At 44.2% G+C, this 25,417-nt stretch overlaps 2 protein-coding genes and 3 long non-coding RNA genes across 7 annotated transcripts; 2 read left to right on the plus strand and 3 right to left on the minus strand.

The window, feature by feature from the left end:
* On the plus strand, nucleotides 1-12,461 carry lpar2b (lysophosphatidic acid receptor 2b). Its single transcript, XM_077604435.1, has 6 exons — nucleotides 1-149; nucleotides 351-448; nucleotides 5,928-6,341; nucleotides 7,270-7,764; nucleotides 9,688-9,959; nucleotides 12,158-12,461. The coding sequence occupies exons 3-6, from the start codon at nucleotides 6,083-6,085 to the stop codon at nucleotides 12,257-12,259; spliced, it is 1,128 nt and encodes a 375-aa protein (XP_077460561.1). The 5' UTR covers nucleotides 1-149; nucleotides 351-448; nucleotides 5,928-6,082; the 3' UTR covers nucleotides 12,260-12,461.
* On the minus strand, nucleotides 11,069-13,568 carry LOC144077008 (uncharacterized). Its single transcript, XR_013300851.1, has 4 exons — nucleotides 13,090-13,568; nucleotides 12,562-12,620; nucleotides 12,133-12,239; nucleotides 11,069-11,255 (listed from the first exon to the last, which is right to left on the minus strand). It is a non-coding gene; the product is annotated as an uncharacterized LOC144077008 (long non-coding RNA).
* On the plus strand, nucleotides 13,104-25,279 carry LOC144077004 (calmodulin-regulated spectrin-associated protein 3-like). Of its 3 annotated transcripts, none has more exons than XM_077604431.1 (19): nucleotides 13,104-13,822; nucleotides 14,781-15,046; nucleotides 15,110-15,250; nucleotides 15,316-15,402; nucleotides 15,484-15,519; nucleotides 16,772-16,819; nucleotides 18,251-18,389; nucleotides 18,465-18,604; nucleotides 19,182-19,275; nucleotides 19,659-19,710; nucleotides 19,808-19,869; nucleotides 21,012-21,042; nucleotides 21,196-23,455; nucleotides 23,519-23,634; nucleotides 23,696-23,979; nucleotides 24,055-24,142; nucleotides 24,208-24,314; nucleotides 24,376-24,494; nucleotides 24,569-25,279. In XM_077604431.1, exons 1-19 carry the CDS (start codon nucleotides 13,405-13,407, stop codon nucleotides 24,911-24,913), a joined length of 4,833 nt encoding a protein of 1,610 aa, XP_077460557.1. In that variant the 5' UTR covers nucleotides 13,104-13,404; the 3' UTR covers nucleotides 24,914-25,279. The 3 variants fall into 3 exon arrangements, with proteins under 3 accessions (XP_077460557.1, XP_077460559.1, XP_077460558.1); XM_077604433.1 differs by having other exon boundaries at nucleotides 21,298-23,455; XM_077604432.1 differs by lacking the exon at nucleotides 16,772-16,819.
* Nucleotides 15,485-20,809, minus strand: LOC144077007 (uncharacterized). The gene is made up of 4 exons (XR_013300850.1): nucleotides 20,622-20,809; nucleotides 19,743-19,857; nucleotides 17,058-17,160; nucleotides 15,485-15,589 (listed from the first exon to the last, which is right to left on the minus strand). It is a non-coding gene; the product is annotated as an uncharacterized LOC144077007 (long non-coding RNA).
* Nucleotides 23,649-24,176, minus strand: LOC144077009 (uncharacterized). The gene is made up of 2 exons (XR_013300852.1): nucleotides 24,037-24,176; nucleotides 23,649-23,961 (listed from the first exon to the last, which is right to left on the minus strand). It is a non-coding gene; the product is annotated as an uncharacterized LOC144077009 (long non-coding RNA).
* Nucleotides 25,280-25,417: the final 138 nt, after the last annotated feature.

The raw sequence follows: 25,417 nt of genomic DNA on the forward strand, positions 1-25,417 counted from the left end.
AATCAACCCCAGAAGCTCGTCTCATTGGCGGAGAGGCGGCCCTCCAGCACCAGCCCCCTCTCCAAGGAGGCGGAGTCTGCGCTCGTAGCTTGCCGCGCCCTTTCCGCCCCTCGCAGCCCTCAGTCGGCGAGCGTCTTCCCGGCGTGCAGGTAACAACAGTAGAGCCGCCGATACGAACGATTCCCGGAAGCAAACGCAAGTTTCTGGGCCTTCGGACATTGCAGCTTTTCTTCCAAGAAGGCAAACTTGCCTGAAATTACAACAAAAGCCTATCCACTTTTCTTTCAAGTTTTAGTTTTAAGTGTGCTCATATTTGGGCTCACCTTGTTCTGGGCGTCTCGGCTTCGCAGGAGGTGACCTCAGGTACTTCCAGTTAGGCACTTTTGTTAGCCAACTCGACGACTCCGGTGGATTTACTCGAAGAACAAGCTCCAACTGAACAAACAAGGTGAGTTCAAAGCATTTCTTTATCATGCACTTGTTTATTATTGAACATTTTGGGGTGAAAAGTGGACAATTAGTCACAATCACGAGGGTCCCATGTTAGCATGTTAGTGTCCGTCAAAGGTGCCTCACAACCCGGGGGACCTTTTGAAGTGTTTCCCGGCGAACACCAGCCTTTGAATATCTCCAACTCAAGACAAGTGATTTATCTTTATTACTATTTCCATATTTGCAAATCCCTTACTTTGCATCAGATGTGGTCCCTGCTTTTTATACTATGCTAATAAGACCGTAAACGAGTAGTTTGCAGGCTTTTTGGAAGCATTTTAGATGACAACGTGGATTTTTTGTGTACAAAAGTGGAAAAAAATGCAGCATAAAGGACAAACATGTTATGAGACGGAGTTTTTTTCTCCACACGCGACCTTGAAGATGTGTTTAAAATAGATTAGTTTGCCCACATTTCAGATAGCATGACATTATGTCACCGCAAACAACTTTGTAATCTTCTAAAATGTTTTAGGGTCACACTGTAAATGGAGAGAGAGAAAAAATGGTGGAGCCTTGAAATATAAGTTTGTCCTGTGAGAATGCTCATAACTCCTAACACATGTTTCTGATTGACTCAATTGAAATTAGGGGTGGGAACATCCGATACGATTTCAGCATTATCTCGCAAAATGGCGGCGATTATCAATAAACAGGGCAGGAAATCCATTTCGATATTCCACCATATAATCATTTAGGATCAAAAGTGAACTTTTTAAACATTTGTATCAGAATTTCAGTGCGATTGGCTGGCTTGGTAGGGTGTCCCCTTCCCGTAGTTAGCTGGGCTATGCTCCAGCACCCCCGCGATCCTTGTATGGATAAGTGGTTTCAGAAAATGAATAAACGGCAAGGTATCAAATTGGGTGCAAAAATGTTATTGAGACAACTTTAGTGTTGTATTGATGAAAAATGGGTACATTTTCAAGATGAAAACAATGAATAATAATACAAAACAATAAATATATAACAATAAAATGTCTATTGGGAATCTGGCCACAAACTGCTCCTGTGAGAGGAAAACTGGTTCATATATCAAAAGCTGTAAATGAAAACAATGGCAGGCCTAATTTCCAAGTAAACACATTTAATTTTGAAGCGTCATGTTGATTGCACCTTCTTTTTTTTTATTTAAAAAAAAAAAAGAACTGTTGAGTCACTTCTCAGTTGAATGATTCAGTGGCAGCTCAACAATTTGAAACTTTTCCAGGAAGTTTAGCGGGTTGCACATCAAGAAATGTCCAATCATAATTGTGCTGCTGGCTTCCATTTGATTTTGAATTATTTTGAATTTGTGCCATCTTTAAGAAAGATTTACCCAATCAAATCCATTTCAATGATCACAAAATCCACAATCCTTCCGCTTAAAATGTACTTTTGGAAATTGGACGCCTATCGGCGCCATTGGCAGCCAATGGGTTAAAAAAAAAACTAAAAAAATGTATGTTTTTTTAACCATTCGTTTCCGGTTCTCCGAAAATGACACGATATGATAACATCTTGAGTTAGATTTCACTTCACGATCTCACTTGGACTAATTTATTTCTTATTTATTGATTATTTATTTGTCTTGTCTTTAAAGCTTTCACCACATAGTGCACAAATAATAACAAGTTATTTGTGCACTACATGGTGAAAGCTTAAAATCTCATGGTACTTGTATAATGACAATAAAAGTATTCAATTCAGAACGGCATAAAAAGAAGCATATCTAAAATAACAAAAATTACATTGGGGTAATTTGAGGTGGTTAACAATCTGTCGTCAACTAATCTTGTGTAAACTGACCACGAGGCTTCATAACTCAAGCGAAAAACGGAACTTTCTGTTCGTAAAAATACTCGTGTTGACAAACATTAACAATACCGACCCAACAGTTAAAAAAATAAAAATTAAAAAAATCCCAATCTATTCTGAATTTACTATATTTCAGGGACTAGTGACATTTTAAGCAGTCATGCCAGTAAAGAAAAACAAAGACAATAGAGAATCTCCAGAATTTGTGTTCTCCTTTGTTTGCAAGTTTTTTTATGACCACAAGATTTATGATTTAGCTTTATGGACATAACAACAGAAATGTGTGGTGTTTTGAACAAGTGTTTCCTTCTGTTCCTTTGCTTTGTTTTGAAGATTCACTCAACACAAGCTTTTAGATATATTTGGGTGGTCAAGATTATTATACGATTAGCTAATATCTAAATATAATGAATATATTTAAAAATTGAACTACTTTAAATACGCTTGATATAAATAAAAAACAGCTAAATGGAAGTTTAATTCCAAGTTCTTTGTATTTTGGTCCATAGTCCGCAATATTTGAGGGATTACTGTACTGTGAAAAGCTTCCGTTTTGTGTACAACTGGCATTCAAAACACCATTTTATTTTTATTTTCAAAACCCCATCTTTTTTTTTTTTACCCGATTCCGATCACATGACCGGAATTGTCTTTTTTTTTTGCTATAAATAAAATACAACTGATTGTCAAGACAGATTAGCTCATATCAGCAAAAATCTTATCATAACCTCCCAAATAACAGATTTTCAAAACGATGACTCCATTTTACTGAGAATTTTGACTATTCGACATTTTTGTAGATCACCATCAATATGCCAACAAAACTTTTGTGACTAAAACCCATTTTTTACCCTCAAATTCAACACGAGATCAACACGCTCGAACGTGTGCTCCAAGTTAGCCTAAAATAGCTAAGCTAGCTAGCAACTAACCCTTTGGGCTTTGCGTTCAAGTCTCTTTTAAAAGCTTCCCATTCAATCATCTTTCATGGCTTCCATTGAAAAACATGTCCGTACACGTGCGAAGCCGATTCAATGACAAAAGGGTACAAAAGTAAAGATCCTAGCAACCCGCGTGTCAAAGCGCTAAATTACCCAAAGTAAAATCTTTGCTTCTGTAAAGAATTGCTGGCCCACTCTGACATGCGATCCTTGTTTTTTATTTTATTTTTACGGCAAGAGGGGACTCGGGCGTGGCTGCTTGGCTAATGACGGGTTAGCATCCAAACTGCTGTTTACCGTCGACGCGCGTTCCCTTCACGCAGAAATGGATGCAAGCGATGCAGAAAAAGGCAGAGCGCAGTGGATTTGAATGCCAGCATTGTTTCACGCTGTCAGATGGAAAAGTCCCAAATAACGTTAGCTGTCGTGTCAGCAAACAGCTTCGGCGTTACGTTACCTTGCGCCGATGGATATCGCAGACTTTCTGGAGATTTTTTTTGGCCAGGCCCAAATTCCTGAATCTCAAATGAGTTTTCCTTTACAAAGCAAATGTAAATCTTCTTTTTTTTTCTCTACGGGCGTGTTACTGTTTTTCAATGGAAGTTTTAGAAAGAAGAAAACCGAGCTCAAGTCTGGAATTTCAGCCGTTGTTCTGCGTTTGCGTCACTCTATTTTTCACTTGACTTTTTAGCCCTTTTTTATTATTATTTTAGATTTAAAACGAATGCTTTTGCTGCCAACAAAATTTAGTTTTGACCATAACCGCATTTGCGTGTCAAAGTAAGCACAAAATTAGCACGTGAACTGTATCTGCTAGCCTAGGGATTAGCCACTAGCGACCACCGCTGGCCTTGTGCTAACCGCTAATTAGCGAGATATTTGCAATAACATTTATTTTCAACATGGCTGCCCAGATGGCAGGTCAAAGGTAAGAACATTACTTTAACTAAATGCATATTTTGAGTTCACAATGGAACTAAAATAAGTATTATGTAAACTGTATTTGCTAAATTAGAGATTAGCCACTAGCGACTAGCGCTGGCCTCGTGCTAAACGCTAATTAGCGAGATATTTAACACTCCTAGAACTCTGATTGTTTTCTGATTGCCGCGGTAGACGAGCGATATGTCCTATTCACTGTTGCCAACAGAGGGCAGTGTACCCTCCCAAATCTATAAAACCAAATATAGCACTTTCAAAACAAACAATGACAATACCACACTAAACAATAACTAAATTGAATTCAAATTCAAATTTTTCCTAATTTTATTACTATGAATAGGTGCCACTTGACTGTAAATAGTGTTTTCTTAGATTCTTTTACAGAAAATGATAGAGCGACAAATGCCCACCATCTGATTTACAGTTTCAGAAGTGAAAGCTGAAACCAGAAAGTCAGAATTGGCTTGTGCTATTCTTTTTACCTCCTTACGTCAACCCCGCCGTAGATCAAGTGACATAAGTTAGTTGTAGTTGACAGGTATTTCCTGACGTAAGCGGCGCTCGCTCTTCTGGGTTCAAAGATCAACCGTTGCGATCCATCGGTCGACCCTCGAAACGACAAACGCATCAACGGGAATGTCTCGGGGTTTCGCGCCACCAAAACTGTGCAGCCCGTTGGTGCGAACGGCACTTGAAAACCGTGCTTTGGCGAGCGTGTCAATGGAAGAACCCACTTGAGTGCAGTGAAAAAACAGCCTTGTCAGATGGTTAGGTTTGCAAAATCTCCCGCCAGTATCAAAAGTTCAAATGGATTGGACCTTTTATAACTATTGAGCTCAAAACTAAGACGCGCCGTCGCCATTTTGGCAGCCACCGTTAACGGAACGCATCGCTTTCGCTCTAAAATTCTATTGATTACGAAGTTTTTGCCTTAAAAATGCACCAAAAAGATTACTTATGGCCATTGGTTCAAATGGATTGGACAGCTAGCACCACCAATGGCACTGAAAGATGAGCATCTACTGCCACTTTAAGTGAGTTGGACATCTCTCATAGCCAATAGCAGGTACTTTTTGTCAATTATTTTTTCACTTCCATTTCAGGGTAGTCACAGGTCACTTTTTTGAATGATTTCCTATTGTTGGTTTGTTAGTTCCCATCCACAAAATGACAAAACTGCCCATTTTGTGGATTTGATTGTTGATCATTTCTACATCTCGATGATGCAATTTGGATAAAATGTTGCTGTCTTTTGTTTGGTAGGGCTTTTATTTTGCAGACTCCAAAAACCGAGCTCCACTTTTTGATGATTCTGAATTCTGTGCCGTTTTTACAACCCTCATATTGTTGGAAGACTGCTTTTTATTGGGGGGTTCTTCACATTCTTTCTTTGTGAAATGTTTCAAGTTTGTGGCCCTTAAGTGCCTCTCCCGCCCGCTTTGCATTTTTCTCTTTTTATTTTTTGTATTTTTTCAATTTGGCATCATCTTCGGCGCAGAACTCGCGTTGAGAGTGGCTCACTAAAACTGTGGGTGTGTGGGTGTGCGTGTATGTCAATGTTTGGATTGAGATTGTGTTACATCGGCCGATTGTGTAATTGCGAGGTGTGTCTCCGCGGCGGCGGCTTGGCCGTCTCCATTGTGGAGAAGCGGCAAAATGGCGGCGGCGAGAGTGACGGTGACTCAAACGGAGGTTTTTCAATTTGTCATGTTCGGACACTGAGGTTTAAAAACGTCCAACCTTTGTTTCCCACAGACAGACAAGCTTCCACGCCGGCGCATCCGACGGCATGCCGCTCCTCCGGCCATCGGTCAGAGGGCCCGTCTGAACGGCGCCCCCAGCGTCGCTCGCCGAACAGAGCCTCGGCTCGCCACGCCACACACGCCGTCCGAGCCCCAGCCTTCGCCGCCATGGATATCCAGACGCACGACACGGAGGGCTGCGACTATGAAAACCTTAGCGTCAAATATTTTTACCACAAAAGCGGCAAGAACATCAGCGACCATTGGCGCCGCCGTGACTACGTCATCGTGTCGCTGGGCATCACCGTCTGTTTCATCGTCATCTTCTCCAACTTACTGGTCATCGGCGCCATTTTGAAAAATCGCCGCTTTCACTACCCCATCTATTACTTGTTGGGGAACCTGGCTTTGGCCGACCTTTTCTCAGGTACGTTTACAAAACGGCAAAAAAAAAAAAACCAAAAGCACACGTGGTGTATTTAAAGATGAAGTTTTCCACTTTACCTTTCAAACGTGTAACCTTTTTTAGCCCTTTATAGGCCAAATGACGGTTTTTGGTCATCAAAAACTAATTGTACATCATATTTTTGATCATTGAGGCCACAATATTAATATTTGGTATACAGTAATCCTTGTATATTGCAGTTAATGTAGACCAGAAATGACCGTGATATAAATATATATATATATATATATATATATATATATATATATATATATATATATATATATATATATATATATTGAACTTCAGTTGCTTCAACTTTCAGTGTGGATTTTCAGATTTTTATGAACTTAAAAAATTCAGCACTGAATTTAAAAAAAACCCATCAATTAGTCAATTTGTGATAAGTGAAGTCGCGATAATCGAGGGATTACTGTAAAAGTACATGACCCAAAACGTAATGTCCACGTATGCAACACCATTTTATTTATGAAAAAAAATGCAAAGACCATTTTAATGATGAATATATATATTAATGATTCGTCATTAAGTGGCTTCAGCTTTCAGCGTGGATTTTTATGAACTTAAACAAAAAAATTAAAAATTCAGCACTGAAGTTAGAAATAAAAATTCAGCACTGAATTTAAAAAAAAACATGAATTAGTGAATTTGCGATAAGTGAAGTCGCGATAATCGAGGGATTACTGTAAAAGTACATGACCCAAAACGTGATGTCCACGTATGCAACACCATTTTAATTATGAAAAAAACGGCAAAGACCATTTTAATGATGAATATATATATTAATGATTCATCATTGTTTATATTTGGTGCACATAGTAAATGAAATGATTGGTTGAAATGATTTTTTTTTTTAAAGCCATTTTGTCTGTCTTTTTTTTTGCTGCAGGTGTCTCCTACCTCAACTTGATGTTCCACACCGGTCCGTGGACCATCAAGCTGTCCATGTATCAGTGGTTCGTACGTCAAGGACTGATCGACACCAGCCTGACGGCGTCCGTCCTCAACCTCCTGGCCGTGGCGGTGGAGCGCCACCAGACCATCTTCAACATGCAGCTCCACAGCAAGATGAGCACGCGGCGCGTCTTCGTCATCATGGTCTTCATCTGGCTGCTGGCCATCGTCATGGGCCTGGTGCCCACCATGGGCTGGCACTGCCTGTGCGACCTGCCCCACTGCTCCACCATGGCGCCGCTCTACAGCCGCAGCTACCTGGTCTTCTGGGCGCTCCTCAACCTGCTCACCTTCTCCATCATGGTGGCCGTCTACACGCGCATCTTCGTCTACGTGCGCCACAAGAGCAAGCAGATGTCGCAGCACACCACCCAGATGAGGCACCGGGAGACGGTGCTCAACCTCATGAAGACCGTCTCCATGATCTTGGGTGAGTGAGCCTCCCCCCCTTTGTTTTTGTGTCTTGGTTTACTCCCATTCCTGCAAATGCTGCCATGCCGGCTTTAGAAGCCTGGCGGGCTGCCAGGCTAAACCACTTCTGTAGAGCAAAAAAACTTGGAATGGAGCATATTTAAATAGCTTTCATTCTTGTCAATTTTGCTTGATTCATTTTAATTTATTGATTGCTGCCAGCCCTCCCGCTCTAATTGGATTGGACCTCAATGGCTTTCATCTAGTTACTAAAATAACGATTTATTTAAACCTAAAAAAATCATAGATGAAAAATATTAAGAATAAAAATTAAGTAGCTATATCATTCAAAATCCAAAAAACAAGCCGAAATATCTTTTTTTAATCATTAAAAAGAATCTTTTGTACGTTTTTTAGTCCACTTCAATTGGAATGCCTATGCCACACGTGTCAAAGTGGCGGCCCGGGGGCCAAATCTGGCCCGGCGCATCATTTTGTGCGGCCCGGGAAAGTAAATGATGAGTGCCGACTTTCTGTTTTAGGATCAAGTTAAAATGAAGAGTATAGATGTATATTAAATTTCCTGATTTTCCCCCTTTTAAATCAATAATTTGAATTTTTTAATCCATTTTTTTCTGTGTTTTTAGTTCAAAATAATTTTGTAAAATCTAAAAATATATATAAATATTTTCTGTTTTCCACTTTAATATGGCACATAATTAAAGAAAAATTTGGTTTCCTTTTGCAATGAAAAACATGATTAAATAAATGATTTTCCCTTACTACGAAAAAAAAACCTCAAATAAACATTGTTTTAGATCTATAAAAAACGAAATATTCAGGGCTTTTGATCCAGCTCTTTTAATCCATTTATAAAAAAAAAAATCTAAATATTATATCTAAAATGGTCCGGCCCACATGAAATCAAGTTGACATTAACGTGACCTGCAAACCAACCCGAGTCTGACACCCTTGGCCTATGCCATTCCTTTTACCTTAAATGCAAGCGTTCCACTTTTAAAGCAGGGCTAAAAGACTGAAACCGGCGTTGGTAGCTAGCCGTCGGCAACATGCCGCCACTTGTTGACCCGCAAGCCGCAAAAGTACGCCGCTTCCTCGTCCCGCCCCTTCCCGCCTTCTGCGGAACAATAGCAATCCCCTCCCGCCTCCTCCCCGGTCCTCCTCCTCCGGCCTTCGTTGCCTTTCGGACACGACAATAAATTCCTCAAATTGCTCGGAGCGCCGTTTTTTTTAAAATGTATTTATTTATTTTTTTCCCCCCGCCCGTCGCTCGGCATCCGAAGGGAGGCCCGGAAAAAGCCCGACGTGCCCGGACACGCAGCCGCATACTTGACTGTCGGCGAGGAGGGCCGCTTTCCGTCCCCCGGCGTCCAATCGATGCGCCCGAAAGGTTTCCTGCGCTGCCCCGTCGGGTGTGTTGTGATGGTGAAATGTGATCATGCAGACTAAGCGGCGTGTGCGCGTGAGGAATTTCCAGTACATTCCCCGTTCTCCCTTCAGGACCTCCTGCTTCGGACATTCTTCGCCACATCCATCTGTTGTCTTTCTTTCGCCCTGTTCCGACCGACACCATTGGCTGTTTTTTTTCTTTGCGGTTATCTCAGCCGAGGTGACTTTGTTTTGGGTGGAACTTCCACTTGTTTCTTGTTTTTTTTTCTTCTTTTTCTTCGCTCCACGTGCTTCTATGTTTACGTAACCCGGGTCGTTGGACGTTCTGAACCATCCAACCATCTCGCAAGGAGCCGCTCTTATTTTGAAGTGGTGACTTCTTACAGCGTGTTACGCAGATGTTGCCGGGCAGACGAGTCATTTTCCTGCAATTGATGATAATAATAAAAGTCTAATTCAATTAAACTGGGCATCCATGGTGTTAACTTTCTGGAAGCCAACTAAATTTGACACTGGTGTTCTTTCTTTGCAGGCTGTTTCGTGATCTGCTGGACTCCGGGCCTGGTGGTCCTCCTCCTGGACGGCCTGGGCTGCGACAAGTGCAACGTGCTCGTCTACGAGAAGTACTGCCTGGTGCTGGCCGAGTGCAACTCCCTGGTCAACCCCATCATCTACTCCTTCCGGGACAAAGACATGCGTAGGACCTTCAGGGAGATCCTGTGCTGCCTGTGTCGGCGAGGAGGCGGCGGCGGGGGCGAGACGACAGGCTTTTCCGGAGTCAACTTTAACACCCTGGATCCCGAGGTACCGTCCCGACGACAGCAGCCCAACCTTGGTCGCCGGTCTCGGACAAAATCACCACTAGGACGCCGCGCTCAAATTGCCCTTTACACGTAGAAAAGTAACTCCAAAAAGGGGGGGGGGGGGGGGTCTTCTAGCGTTTATGTAAGCTGGACAAAAGTGGCCAAGGGGGAGAAATATTTCTTATCTGTGCATTCCTGAAATTTTCCCAGTCCGTATCATTTGATCTTGGTCGTTTTAGGCAATCTCGCACGCGTCTTAATGAGTCGGCGGAGTGAGGCGCGAAGCGTTAGCACGAGCCAAAATTCGTTTGTGCGTTCAATTCTTCTGAATGTCATTGACAACGATAGACGCCAAATTCCTTGAAGCCAATTAACTCACTTCAAATAAGTCAGACGTCTGCTAGCGATAAACTCATTTCAAGACCTTTAAAGCAGACGCCATGCAGTCCCAGGTACTTCCACAAGGCGGCGCCCCAAAACCAAAAATGTACATTATTTGAATGGTTTTAATTTAAAAAAAAAAGAACACAAATCCATTTGTTTTTCCATTTATTTTCAAAGAACTTTTAATGAATAATCTTTTTTTAAATGATCATCAAAAAGACACTTCAATCAAGGACATTTCTGTTTTCCTGTAATTCATTTTTAAGATGGAACAAATGATGCCACCTTCGTCGTCTAGACTCTAAACCACAAAGGTGACCCAAGAGGCCTACAAGCATAATGTCAGTTAAAACTTAACTAGTGACTCAATTTTGAGTGAGTAACTAGTTAAGTTTTAACTGACATTATGCTTGTAGATCTCTTGGACCGCCTTTGTGGTCTAAACTCAAGACCACAAAGGCAGCCCAAGAGGCCTACAAGCATAATGTCAGTTAAAACTTAACTAGTGACTCCATTTTGAGTGAGTTACTAGTTAAGGTTTAACTGACATTATGCTTGTAGGCCTCTTGGGCTGCCTTGGTGGTCTAGAGACCAGACCACAGAGGCAGCCCATGAGACCTAGAAGCATAAAAGTCTAGACCACCAAGGCAGCCCAAGAGCCCTACGAGCATAATGTCAGTAAAAACTTAACTAGTAACTCACTTAAAATGGAGTCACTAGTTAAGTTTGAACTGACACTATGCTTGTAGGCCTATTGGGCCACTTCGTGGTCTAGAGGTTCACTCACCTGACTCTAGTGCGGTTTGAATCCCGCTGGTGACGGTATGACCGAGTGCAGGTGGTTGTCTGTCGCTCTATGTGACCAGTCTGCCTCAGCTGGGTTGGGCTCCAGCAACCCTCTCGAGGATGGCCACTGTGGAAGATAAATGCATTTTTTAAAAAGATTGAAAATGGGGCAAAATTGACCAATTAAGTCTTTCAAAAAAAAAAAAAAAAAAATAAATAAATATATATATATATATATATATATATATATATATATATATGTATATATATATATAGAGAGAGAGAGAGAGAGAGACTTTATCTATAGGAGCAATTGCCTATTTGTTCCATTTCATAGGTCAATAATTTTGACCATTTTTGTTGGAATGACCAAGTTTTTGTGTGTAACGTATGGCATCTCTCTACCTTTTCATGTTGAGAAATGCCGTTCACTTGAAAAGAAACAGCATTTTGCGTGTTAGAGTATGCTTGGACTCGGTCACCCAAGAGAGTGCAGCGTGCCGTGGCTTCTTCAAATTTTGCAAAGAAGGCAGCAACTACAAAAAAAATTAGGACTTGGCACCGAGAATTTCAAGCAAAGGGCTGCTTATACATAGCTACAAAAAAAAAGCCAGGACGGCCATCAATGTCAGCAGAGACAGTGGAGCAGGAAGAGTGTGGAAACCCACATTCCAGCACTTGAAATTTTTGCAGCCAAGTCCTAATTTGTTTTGTAGTTGGTGCCTTCTTTGCAAAATTTGAAGAAGCCACGGCACATTGCACTGTCTTGGGTGACTGAGTCTGAGCATACTTTACCACGCAAAGTGCCTTTTTCTTTGGAGGTGAACAGCATTTCTTAACCTGAAAAGATAGACATGCCAAACGTTACACACAAAAACTTGAAATGTTTTTACACAAGCTGAGGTCATTCCAACAAAAATTGTCAAAATGATTGGCCTGCAAAATGGGCTCAAACACTTTGGAACACCATGTGTGTCTTTTTCTTTTCAAATCTATCAACTAACCTGTTTTCCTTTTCTTTTTTTGTAGAACTCCAAATCTCGCGACGTGGAGCTGATGGAGAAGAGCAACGGGGCGCCGCTCATCAGCAAACACTCGGACGTCACGTCATCTTCGGGGAAGTGGAAATAAAACACGCACACTTGCGTCAAGGACTCAAATATTCAATTGGAACTTTCTTCTTTTTTTTGTTTGTTTTTTACATCGCTGTTTTTTGGACTTTTTTTTGTCAGCTGGAAATACTGCAGACTTGTCCAATTTGTGGACTCGTTAGCAAGCTTTTGTCGTCTTTCAAGGGGACCAAATGTAATAAACCGGCAATATGAGTAAAGAACTATATGCATATATTCTATTTTTTATTTTAATTATTTTAAACTAGCATGCTAAGCTAATTGATCACCCTAAATTTACCTCGAGTATGAGTGATTACTTACTTGTTTGTCTCTTTGTGCCCCGTGATTGGCCGGCCCCCAATTCAGAGTGTCCCTGTTGGCTGGGATGAACGATACAGAAAATGAATTACGAGACTAATTACAAGTAAACTATACAGTTAAGAGGCGCAAAATCGTACTATGAAGAGAAAACAATTGGAAAAATGTGAAAATTCATGAAAATATATATATATATATTCATGAATTTTCACATTTTTCCAATTGTTTTCTCTTCATAGTACGATATATATATGTATATGTATATATATATGTATATGTATATATATATGTATATGTATATATATATGTATATGTGTATATATATATGTATATGTGTATATATATGTGTATATATGTATATATGTGTATATATATGTATATATGTGTATATATGTGTATATATATGTATATATATATGTATGTATGTATATATATGTGTATATGTATGTATGTATATATATGTATGTGTATATATATATATATATATATATAAAAAACATGGCGGGAAAGTGTTTAGCACATCGGCCTCACCGTTTTGTGGTCGTGGGTTCGATCCCAGATCAGCCCTCACCCTGTGCTGTTTCCATGTTCTCCCCAGGCTTGCGTGGATTTTCTCCAGGTACTCCTGTTTGCTCCCGCATCTCCAAAACATGCACGCTAAGCTAATGTATCCCCCCAATTGCCCCTACCTACAATTGGTTGTCCTTTGTCTCCTCGTGTTCTGCGATTGGCTGGCCATCGATTCACGGTGTCCCCCCTGCCTGGTGCCCGTAGTCAGCCGGGATAGGCTATAGCACCCCTCGTGACCAATGACAAAGGAGTTCAATTCAGTAAGCGGTTCAGAAAATGAATGAATATATGATTGTTTTTCTTCCATACTCCATTGTATCGTGCCTATGTCATCTTGCGATGGAGAGGGGGCGCTATTTCCAAAACTGTATTGATGATGGTCCTTGTTTCCATCAGCAGACCCTCCCTCTTTTTCCCTCCGTCTCAATTCATCTAGCCCTGCCTGCCTCCCTCCCTCCCTCCTTACATCCTCCCACCCTTTTTCTCCTCCTCCTCCTTCTTCTCCTCCTCCTCCTTGTTCCTATAGCGGTGCTCTTCCGCGCGCCCCTCAGCGCGGCGGCTATGGTGGACTCCGGGCCCGGCGACGCCTCGACGGCGGCGGTGGAGATCCCCCCGCTCGAGCGCTGCGACTTCCAGCGGGCCAAGATCCGCGCTAGCCTGCGTTGGCTGCTCTGCAAGGCTTACGGGGGTGCAGGTGAGAACACGCCTAACCGAGGGGATCTTCCTGGGTGGGGCGCCTGCTCACTGGCTTTATCCCTCCCACCCATTGACTGCAATTGACGTCCGATCCTTTTGCAAGAGGGAGGCTGAAACGGATCGGATGTCTTAAGACCGATAAATTATAAAAGATATGATGGTGAGGGGGAGGGGGCACTTGCTCAGGTGGTCGTGCAGGCATCGGATGCTGCTGCGACAAAAGTGGAAGTGGGGAAACCGCACTGATATCGGTCGGTGTGACTTGGCGGGGTGCGGATGGGGGGCTACGACAAAAGAGGCGCTGAACAAAAACAATAAAAAAATGCAGCGTTGCATTTGCTTGCTAGGGCGGGTGACGTCATCAGCCGGTCGCTAATCGATGCGGCATTCGCATTTCAATTGGACCGGGATGTGAGGAGAAGGGGGGGGTGATGAAGTTCATTTTCACGGAGGCAGGGTTGGTTGGAGGCTTCCCTCCGGTCATCCCGACAGCCCGAGGAATGTGGGTCAGTGTTGCGGCGGCGTCCCACGCTTGTCGTCTTTGCGCGATTGTGAGCGGTGGAACTCGCTGGGAGGGTTCGACGAGTGGAGGAACTAAAAATGTCACTCAAAGGGAACACAAGACTGCGTTGGAGGCGTGGAACTGGAACGGGAATCTTGGGTTTCCCTTCATTCATTTTCTGTACCGTTTACAAGTCGTGGGGGGTGCTGGAGCCTATCTCGGCCAACTATGGGCACCGGGCCAATCGCAGGGCACAAGGATGCAAACAACCAAATCACTCATAGCTAGGAACAATTTAGTATACAGTTAGCCTAGCTTGCATGTTTTTGGGATCTAGGAGAAAACCGGAGTACCCGATGAAAACCCACGCAAGCTTGCAGAGTTAAATACTGTGAAAATCTAAATTGTCCTTGACTAAACACAATGAAAGTGACTTTTCCTACCTTGATTGCAGAAAACGTGCCGTCCGAGTTGCGCGAGCCCCTCGGCAAGGACCAGCACGATCAGGAACGCCTCAAGCCGGCGGTGGTCCGGCTCCTGGTCTCGGCGGAGATCTACTCCCGAGCCGCGGGCGTGCTCCTGCGGGCCCGCGGGGCGCCCGCCACGGCCCCCTCCGACGGCTGCTCCCTGTTGCAGTTCCTGACCAAGAAAGGCGTGGCCCCGCAGGTCCACGACGTCGACGTTGGCGAGGACGACCTGGCCCGCGCCCCCGTCGACATGGTAAGACGTGGGTTAAAAACTCACCGACGGGGCGAACTCACCGACCCCCCACGTTGAGCGCAGAAAGCCCACCTGGCCGTGATGGACTCCCTGATGTCGCTGGCCGCCGGGGAGATCGTGGACCGCGTGGAAATGGCCGCCGAGGCCGGGCAGATGGGCGCGGGGGCGCCGTGGGAGAACGCGCTGCTCTTCTGGGTCAACAGGGTGAGTGGCGGCGAAGCCGGCGGCCGGCGGGGGCGCCGCGCCTTAACGCCGTCCCGGCTCGACAGTTGAACCAGAAGTTGAGAGAAAGCACGGAGGAAGAAGAGTCGCCGCCACGGGCGCCGAGCGCCGACCCGCAGCCCTGCCAGGAAACGGTATGGACTTTTTCCCCAAAGTGTGAACGGATGCGCATCCACGGCTGGCGGTCCTCACCGTGTCCCTTGTTGGGTTTGCAGGGGCCGCCCACGCGCTGGTACTGGAAGCTGGTCCCCGTAAGTACACCTCTCGCCGTCTCCTCGCGAATTGACGTGTGCGTGCGTGCGCCTGCCGTGGCTGTGCCTGCTGGAAATGCCACATAATGTTATAGACCAAGTACATGTTTATTTGTGTGTGTGTGAGTGAGTGCGCGTCTGTCTTTAAAATCGCTGCCCATCAACAAGGGGTGCAACACTAACCATTTAAATGTTGAAGTATCTAAAAGCTAATTAAATAACAAATAAACTTAATTGCCAAGGTTACTCACTGACCATCTTAAATTGCAAAATTAACTAACAAACGTCAATTGTAATATGAACTGTTATTCAAAAAAATGAGCTAAAATGACTAACTCCCTTAATAAGTAGATACTACTTACTTGCAAAACTCACTAACCAACTAAATGTCTTGGTCAAGTTACTTGTTTGTTGCTAACTAACCAACCAACGTCAATTTAAAATGAATTGTTGTACAAAACATGTTACTTGCAGAACTAAGTGTTACTTAAAAACGACGGATTAACTAGATGTTACGTTAAAAAAAGGCGATAATGTTGTAAAATCGAACTAAATAATGCCTAATAAAATTATTTCCTTCTCACTCACTAACTAACGCTAACTTTAAAAACCGATTAAAAAGATAGTTACATTACAGAAGTCGATCATGTTGTGAAATCTAACTAACTAAAAATTAAACTAAAATTATTTCCTTCTCACTATCTAGCTAACTAACTAACACTAACTGGAGTTACTTCCTTGTTGCTACCTGACTACCTAGCTAGCTAGCTAGCTAACTAAATTGATCCAAATTCGATGAATTGAGAAGGGAATCTGGACTACTTATTTCTATGTATGCACTTTATGCTAAAGCTTTAAATCTCATTGTACTTGTATATTGGCAATAAAGTTATTTAATTCAATTCCAATGTGACTTTAGTTTGACGTGCGTTTTAATCATTCTTGGACTCAAAACACATTATTTCCACATCCCTGTTCCATAATCTTAACTACTTAACTCACATTAAAGGTAGAAAACAATGATTCCGTTTGGATTGGACCTTTTTCTACCAACATCGGAAAGGGTGTGTAGACTTTTGACGCTAGGGAGGAGGGAGGTGAAGCCCCCATCCATCTGTGTGTGCTCCCCCCTCAACCCCTAACCCAAAACTCCCCCGTCCCGTGTGTGTCGGCGTGACAATGTTTTTTCTAGGGGTCCCCTTTTTTGTCATTTTTACGCTTGTGTCCCTCTTTCTGCCCCAACCCCGTCCAGCATGCTATCGCTTTTTGTTTGAAGGAGTCGGGGAACAAACCTGCAGTGGTAACGTATAACAGCTCGATCGCGCTTGTGGTTAACGACCCCGACGCCCCCCCACCCCCCTGCCCTCGCGATCCCTACCCCCACACCTCCTCCTTCCCAGCGGCGCACCCCTTTAAAAACTGACCATCTCATTTTTGTAAAACAAAGCGTGCGTGTGCATGCAGGACACAAAATCTTTAATTTTTAACATTTTTTTTGGCTTCCTCACGTTTGGCGACGCCTCGTTTTTTTAATTTACCTGCTTTGTGCTCAGAAGCTTGAATCTTTGTGTTTGGCGTCTGTTTTTTTTGTCGTTGATGGAGTGGCGCTCGCTCCCGTTCTGGTCACATCATTCCAAACACCTGCACAAAAAGACGTATATATTCCAATGAGCTAAGCTAAGAATTGTTTTCTTTAATTCAGCAATGTCCATAGAAGAAGAAAAACGGTGGACACAAGGTTAAGAAATAAGTCAGGAATAATTGTGAAATTCATATTGACATTCTTTGATGAATTATACACCTTTTAATTGATATTCAATTCAGCTGGCTGCCGTCCAATCCATTTTGACCGGGAGATCATTTAATGATCGCTATCAGACCTCCCAGGCAAAATAGATTAGATGTCTAGTGCATGATTTTTTTTCTTAAAGGTGCAGTGCTAGCATGTTTTTGCCATGGTATGGTCATTAAATGTGATTACATTTATGATAGTATTGTGCAGGTGTACCTAATGAAGTGGCCAAGGAGTAGAGTACATTGTGGCTTTACAGCTTGCCTTGCTTTTTCCTCCCTATTTTTTTGTTTTTGGGAACCCCCTGATGCCTGAATTTACATAAAAATAGCCGATCACGAGCAGTAAACAAGTTCATTAAAAACAGTAAATTGAAAATGACAGCTAAAATAAGAAAACCCCCAAATACAAAAAAATACCCAAAATATCACAAAGAAATAAAAATATTAGTCTAGTCTAATTGGTTAAATGCAATAATGAAACTTTTTTAAATAAAAAAAAAATCAAAACATGAGTTGATCATTAAATTCATCCTGATTATATTTTCCCCCAATTTTATTCAGTTTAAATTATTGTTTAATAAACTTTCTATATTTTTGTCATTTTCTTTAATTATTTTTTTAAAATTACAATTATTGATTTAAAAAGGAGGAAAATCAGGAAATGTAATATACAGCTATACTCTTCATTTTAATTTGATCCTAAAACAGAAAGTCGGCACTCATGATTTACTTTCCCGGGCCACACAAAATGATGCGGCGGGCCAGATTTGGCCCCCGGGCCGCCACTTTGACACATGTGCCCTAAATGCTTTTTAAAAATATATATATCTCAGTAAAAATGTAAATCCAGGCATCACAGGGTTCATTAAAAATGACACGAGAGACTCACAGGCGTTTTTGCATTTTTGCGGTGATAGCCTGTCTTCTTGTCCATCAGATCCGCTACAGGAAGGACAAAGTGCAGTCCAAACTGACCCCCACCTTCCCTTTGGTGACCGCCGTCAAAGATCTCTCTAATGGTTGCGCCCTGGCCGCCGTGATGCACTTCTACTGCCCCTCCGTTCTGGCTCTCGAGGGTACGCTCGCCCGCCACATCAACTATTGATAACCGCCTCCCAAAACGTTAATATTTGACGTCTTCTCCCCAGCAGATGTTTGTCTGAAGGACACCATGTCCGTGGCTGATAGTCTTTATAATTTGCAGCTGATTCAAGAGTTTTGTGAGAATCATTTGCAGAGTTGCTGCCTTCTCCCGCTAGAGGACCTTCTTTACGCGCCGCCACTTTTACACGTAAGTAGGACGGATGTCCACACGCTGTATTTTTACATATTTTCGCTCGTCGAATCGGGGTCAACTGATTTTCTGGGATCTCCTGTTAGCGAATCACGATCCGATGCATCATCAAAAGGGGAAAATCAAACAAAAAAATAGGTTATTCTTGTATATGAATTTCTTGATTGGGATTTTCTTGACTTTTAGGCTATGTTTTGCAAAGTCTCACGGGTTTAAATATTTACTATAAAATGTACTGTCTATTTTTGTAATATACATCTGGATTATTTACATTTATATAAGAAATAATACAATTGAGATTTATTTATTTTTATTTTATATTGACATTATCTCTTTGTTCTGCAAAGTTTGATTCCTTAGTGTAAATCTTAATATTTACTACTGTATATGTATTTTTTTTTAAATAATATACCTTAGGATTTTGTTGTTGTTTGTAGTACTTAACTCTCATTGACAGTTATAGACATAAAATCTATTTTAATTGTAAAGGCTGACCACGTTTCATTGTCAATGGCTGCCAAGTAAAATATATGTAAATTCATTTAAAAAACACGATTTTTTCCCTGTAAACAAGGTCAACATCATGAGCTTTGTAGCAGAATTGCTAGAATGGTTCGAGATCAAGAAGCCGGATTTCGTGCGACCGGTAGAAGCCATCGACCTCACAGGTGAGTTCCATCCATCTTTATAAGCCTGTCGGGCTGACAGTACAAGTATATGTATTTTAACCCTGTCTGCTATTATGTATGGTTGATGTTAGGGATGTGACGATATAGTCGATATTTTACGATAATTTGTATCCCAAAGGGATATCGATATGTCATTTTAAAAAGAGGTCACTGTTTAATTGAGAGAAATAAGATGTTGCTGGCAAAATATTCCACTCTATGGCTAGACGTTCCATTTATTCTGACTGGCAGGGGCGGATGAAATAGTCAGTCTAGTCGCCGATTCTGCCAAATTGTGAAATAAGCATATTTATGGATTTAGTCCAATTCAATCACCGATTGACCAATTTCCCGTCTCTGATCATCCCTTTTAAATCTTTCAGACATCTCAGGTTTAGTGTTCTGTACCAGTCCTGTCAGCGGGAACAGTAACAGGTAGAAAAGCTCTAGTTTTAGAGCACAATTACCTCGATTTTGGCAGGATTGTTTGGATGCAATGATGCTTCATGATCTTTATCTTGTGTCGTTCCAGCGGTTCTCCTTTGTTCGTCTTCAAACAACCTTTTGTGACCGTCGCCTCGCCTGTAACGCAAGGTAACACACACAAAAACATTTATAAATATACCAGTTGGATTCATCGAATAATTGGACATTAAGCATTTAATATATCGCAGATTAGTTTTAAGAGCTGTAAAACAGGAAAATAATATTATGCTTGTAATTACATTTATTTTGAAGGGCACATTGTCAACATTTTAAGAGTATGCAATAGCAAAAAATACTGAGTATAAAAACTTACAGGCTTATGTGGGCTTTATTTCCATCATTTTCCATTACAACCAATACAGGCGATGTAACAACTTAACATATTATTTCTCAAAAATGTCACATTTCACATTACATGTTAATAAGTGAATTAAACACCTAAATGAACTAATTACATTTTTATACTGCTTTTAACCTATCCTCGCTGACAGATATTGAAATCCCGATTGCATTAATCAAATAGAATTAATTATATACAGCATATGATAGCACATTATCTAAGCTACCAGCACGTTTAGCATTCATAATTAATATACTACGTACCTTCAGTAAGTATAGTGAATTAACTCTGTTTGCTAGCATAGCGGTTAGCCACGCTCGACTAGCGCTAGCATCGTGCTAACCGCTAATTTGTTAATTATATACGAAATGACATAAGAACGACAATATGACCCCTACAATATTCAGAATACTTCTAGAACATTAGTTAGTTGTCGAGAATTGTTGAAAAGTACATAGTTTAGCGAAATAACATTTTCAAACAATTTAGCATTGACTTTAAATCTACATGCCTTGCTTACCATGACTATTAACTCGACGACCTCAGCTCTTCCTGTAAGGATCAACGTGCATTTCGTTGTCAAGCAAGTCGTTGAACATCGATATGAATTAGATTTGTCGATATGAATTACATTTGTATCATACTATATTTCGTAATGGAAGGGTGCTCTGCTCACAGGTGCATTCAAAATGTGACCATGGAAGGCAAGTGATGTCATACGCACTGTCGCCACCAGAGGGTGGTGTATCGTCCCGAATCAATCGACCTAAATCTAGCAATTTCAAAACAAACCCTTAGTGTTTTAAATTAAATTATTTTCTTAATTGTGACAGCATCATTAGACGCAAAATATTAGATAAAGTCTTACCTCAACAGTGGACACTCAAGTACTTTCTGATCCTTTTTCTAGAAAACAAAAGCTGGACAAAGAAACAAATCAGGTAATAACATCTTCAAATTGTGTGTGTGTGTTTAATAATTAATGTGCTGCTTAATGTGTTCATACTTTGCCTTAATTTTCCTAACCGTTTTACTTTGGCTTCTGTGGTCACACTGCGCTCACATCTTCACTTTTCATCCACCCTTTCCTGCAGTCGTCCTCTGTCCGCAGTGACTTTCAGCATCCCATTTGGGCTGGACAGTGATGTTGATGTTGTCATGGGCAACCCAATAGATTCTGTCTTTCGCTCTGTCAGCACGGACAGCCTGGCCGCCGGCATCCCCGTGACCGCCCCGCCCCGGGTTCCGTACGCCCACCCCGAGGACCTCAGCCACCTGGTCAGCGCCTCGGCGCCGCCCCGGCGCTCTTCCTGGGGACCTTTTACGCAAACGGCGCCCTCTGGAGCGCTGCCCGCCGTCGAGGAGGCGGTGCAAATGACTCCCGGCGGCAAGGAACGCAAGAAAGAAGGTTCGGCGGCGAGGCCGGAGCCCAGGTTGTGTCCCGAAGGAGCGCCGTCTGGGTTCTTCCTTCACTCTCCGTTTGAGGACAATCCTCAGCTCAGTAGCTCCGCCCCCTGCCGCTCGGGAGTCATTTATCGGCCCGTGGGCGGAGGGGCGAGCGGCGGAGGGGAGAGGAAGGAGAGGTCGTCACGGGCGACGGATACGTCACGTGACGACGACTCGGTCTTGCGAGACGGCAGCGTCGACTCGTCAGAGGCGTCCGACGAAGCCCCCAAGAACGCCCCCGGCAACATGCGACCCAGTAAGAGTCATCGGGGACACGACAGCGTCGGCAACAGTCCACGCCTGACCAGCTTCGCCGAGCGACGGGAAATCAGGAGACGGAATCCCGTGGCTTCCGGGGAGGACTTCGTCACCACCCCGGGAACGCCGGGGACGCCGTGCACCCCGGCGGGGACCCCCTGCGTCAAAGGTCCGGAGCCGGGTTCCGAGGCCTGGGAGCTGGGGGCTCGTCTGGAGGAGAAACGGAAAAGCATGGAGGCGCAAAAGAGACGAATCGAGGCCATCTTCGCCAGGCACCGACAGCGGCTGGGAAAAACGGCGCTGCTAAAAATGAAACGGGAGCGAGGAGAAGGCGGGGGAGACGCCACGGAGGAGGAGGAGGACCACCTCTCTCTGGAGGAGCGCCTGAGTCAAATGGAGGCGCAGCTGAAAAAGGAAGAAGAGGCGGAAAAGGAGGAGGACAAGGAGAAAGACAAAGCTTCGCTCTCGAAGCCACCCCGGCTGGAGAAGCAGGTCACGTTTTCCCTCGACGGCAAGAAAGGACAAGAGAAGGAAACGGGAGGCGACGTCCTGGTGGAGTATAACGAAATTGTCCAGAAACTGAGTCAAGCCTTGCAGTCCCTGCAGAAGGACATGCACAAGTTAACGGAACAGCAGCAGCAACTTCTGGGCAACCAAAGACCCAGAAGCTCCCAAAAAGTCCCCCCAAAATCCAAAGCTAAGGGCAAGCCAAAGTCCGTTGCCCAGACTCCTCCCACCACCCCCGCCAAGACGCCTCCAAGAACCCCGACCAAGAATCCCAGCGCCAGCCCCAGCAAGGCCTGGATGATCCCAACGGTTTCCAAAAGCTCAGTTTTGTCGCCGTCCCGACGGACCCACTTGTCCTCCGCGTCGACGTCTCCCAAAACGATGGTCTCCTCCTCCTGCCCCGCCCCTCGCACCAAGATCCACATCTCGCCCGCCGCCCGCAGTCCCAAACACCAACCCCGGACGCAACCTCACCCACGACCCTCCGAGCTGAAGTTCCCCCCTCTCAATCGGGTTTTGACCCCAACTCACACGGTGGACACCCTCCCCCACTTGCGACGGGTCTCGCCCAGCAAGTGTCAAGTCCAGACCTCGTCGTCCTTTCGCATCGGTGGATTTGGAACTCCCCGGGAAGTTCCTCAACCGGCGGTCCAGACCGAAGACAGCACCTCGGACACGGCGTCCAGCGAGACGCCCACGCAGTTCAGCCTGGAACTCGAGCAAGACGACGTCGAGGCTTCCGCGGTGCCCACGACGCCTCCCCCGAGAGTCACCAGCGGCAGCAGCTCCGGCGCCCCTTCCGAATGCTCTTTCGAAAGCGAGACCATGTCCATTTCGGTCGCGTACAGCGCCGCCGGAGTTCCAGAGAGGCCCCAAGGTCCCATCGAGGAGGAGATCGCCTCCCTCGGAGGATCCGAAGGAGGTCCCGATGAGAATCAGGACTTTTCTTCCGACTCCATGAGCGAGCCGTTGACAAGAATCGGTTCCGACATCGCCGAGCAGGCGGACTCGGCCCCGGAGGGCGAGAACCTTTCGGACCAGCAGACGGAATCCAGCGAAGGCCCGGCCAAGTCGGACATCGTGGAACCGCTGGAAGAACGCAACGAGCTCGAAACCAGAGGCGGGATCGGATTCTTCTTCACGGTAAGTCCTCGCTAAACAATCTTTCGTCTTTGGGGGTATTGGAAACCGTGTGTTTATCTGCAGGATTTCGTGGATAACGAAGTGGAGATGGCCCAGCGGAAAGCTTTGCTTTTGGAGAGACAGCAAAAACGAGCCGAGGACCTCAAGAAGAAGCGACAAGAACAGGATCGTGAAAAAAGGTCAGAAACCGTCAGATCATCAACAACGTGATTTTATTTAGCGCCAAAACCTCTTTCCCAGATGGGAATCAGATGGGAAGACTTCCTCTCTCTCCAACTCGCCTCGCGTGGGATACGCCCCCTCGTCTCCGACGCCTCCCGCCACTCCGGCCCGATGGGGAGATTTCACCAGAATGGAACACGCCCGCCGGCAGCAGCTCCGGCTGTTTGACGACCTGGACAAGGTCCTGCGGCGGAAATCCCCCAACCAGAGTCGATCGCCAGTTCGGAAGACCCGGGCCCGGCCTCGAAGCGTCACCAGGGAAGAAACCAAACTCTCGTTGAGTCCTGCCAAGAAAGCCACAGGTCAAAAAACAACAACACCAGTCGTCGCTACGATAATCATAAAGTTTTTCGACTCACAACTCTCGTCTTTCGCAGGCCCGAAAATGACCAAGTCTCATTCTTCGCTGAACCTGGCCGCTACAGAAGTTCCTGAAACCAAAGACGGGGAGACGAAAATCCAAAGGTTTGGTCATCCGTTCGATCGGTACACTTAGTCGCCGACTCTAACTTGGGTTTTGCCGCCTCCAGCCGACCGGCTTCGCCCGCCGGTTGCTTGACGCCAAGCCGACTTGCCAGGCAGAACGGAGACTTGGAAACGGGTTCCACTGGAACCTCACCTGTGCCAGAATACACAGGTACGTGAGTCCTTTGTGACTTCCCAACTCGCAGATCCGACACGTGGATTTGTCCCGACAGGTCCGAAACTCTTCAAGGAACCCAGTTTCAAGTCCAACAAGTTCATCATCCACAACGCTCTTTCCCGTTGCTGTTTGGCCGGGAAGGTCAACGAATCCCAGAAGAACAAGATCGTGGAGGTACTATCACCTATACTTTGGAGTCGGTCCACCAAAGTCCTCACAGTCTTCTTCTTCTTCTTCCCCGACTTCAGGAGCTGGAAAAGAGCCCGGCCAAGCACTTTCTCATTCTCTTCCGGGACGCCAGCTGCCAGTTCCGAGGCGTCTACACGGCCAACCCGGAATCCACGGAGCTGGTGCGCTTGACCGGCGTGGGCCCCAAGACCGTAAACTCGTCCCAGGTGGAGTCCATGTACAAGTACAGCTCGGACCGGAAGCAGTTCAGTGCCATCCCCTCCAAGACCTTGGGCATGAGCGTGGACGCCTTCACCATCCCCGGAAACCTGTGGCACGGTGGGTCGATGGCGGCGGCGATGGCGACGGCGGGGGGCGGAGCCAGCAGAAGGGCGAGCGTTGCCAAGAAAGGACTTTCCAAGTGACTTGATGCCTCATTTGACCCTAAAAATGACTCAAAGAACTCAATTCCATAGGTAAGACTTCACTAAACCCCAAACCTTAGACCTTTTGTGTAAAAATCAACCAAAAAACACAGGTTTAAATGCCATTTCACTCTTGGCCAGGAAGTCAGTCTGTAACCGGAAGTGATGATTTTTCTAATTCATCGTTACATTAAAAAAAAAAGGAACAGATTGAGTATGTGGAATGATGTCATAATATCATGCCCCTCTTTTAAAAATATTTGAGTTCACTTTAATGAAAAATAATTGCTGTCATGCTATTGTTAAGACACAGATTAACATTTTTTTTGCCTGGAATGGGTGGAAATAAATGAACTCCTCTAAAACCTAGTTTCTCAAAGGCCCAAATGATTTTTTTTTGTTCAATATCATGTCAATTTATCTATTTTTCGAGCTATGCAAGACTTCCTGATACACGCAATTATTAGATGAGACAAGTTCATTTTGGTCTTAAATGAGTTATTG

Source organism: Stigmatopora argus, chromosome 7 (genome assembly GCF_051989625.1).
Source record: "Stigmatopora argus isolate UIUO_Sarg chromosome 7, RoL_Sarg_1.0, whole genome shotgun sequence".
NCBI lineage: Eukaryota > Metazoa > Chordata > Actinopteri > Syngnathiformes > Syngnathidae > Stigmatopora > Stigmatopora argus.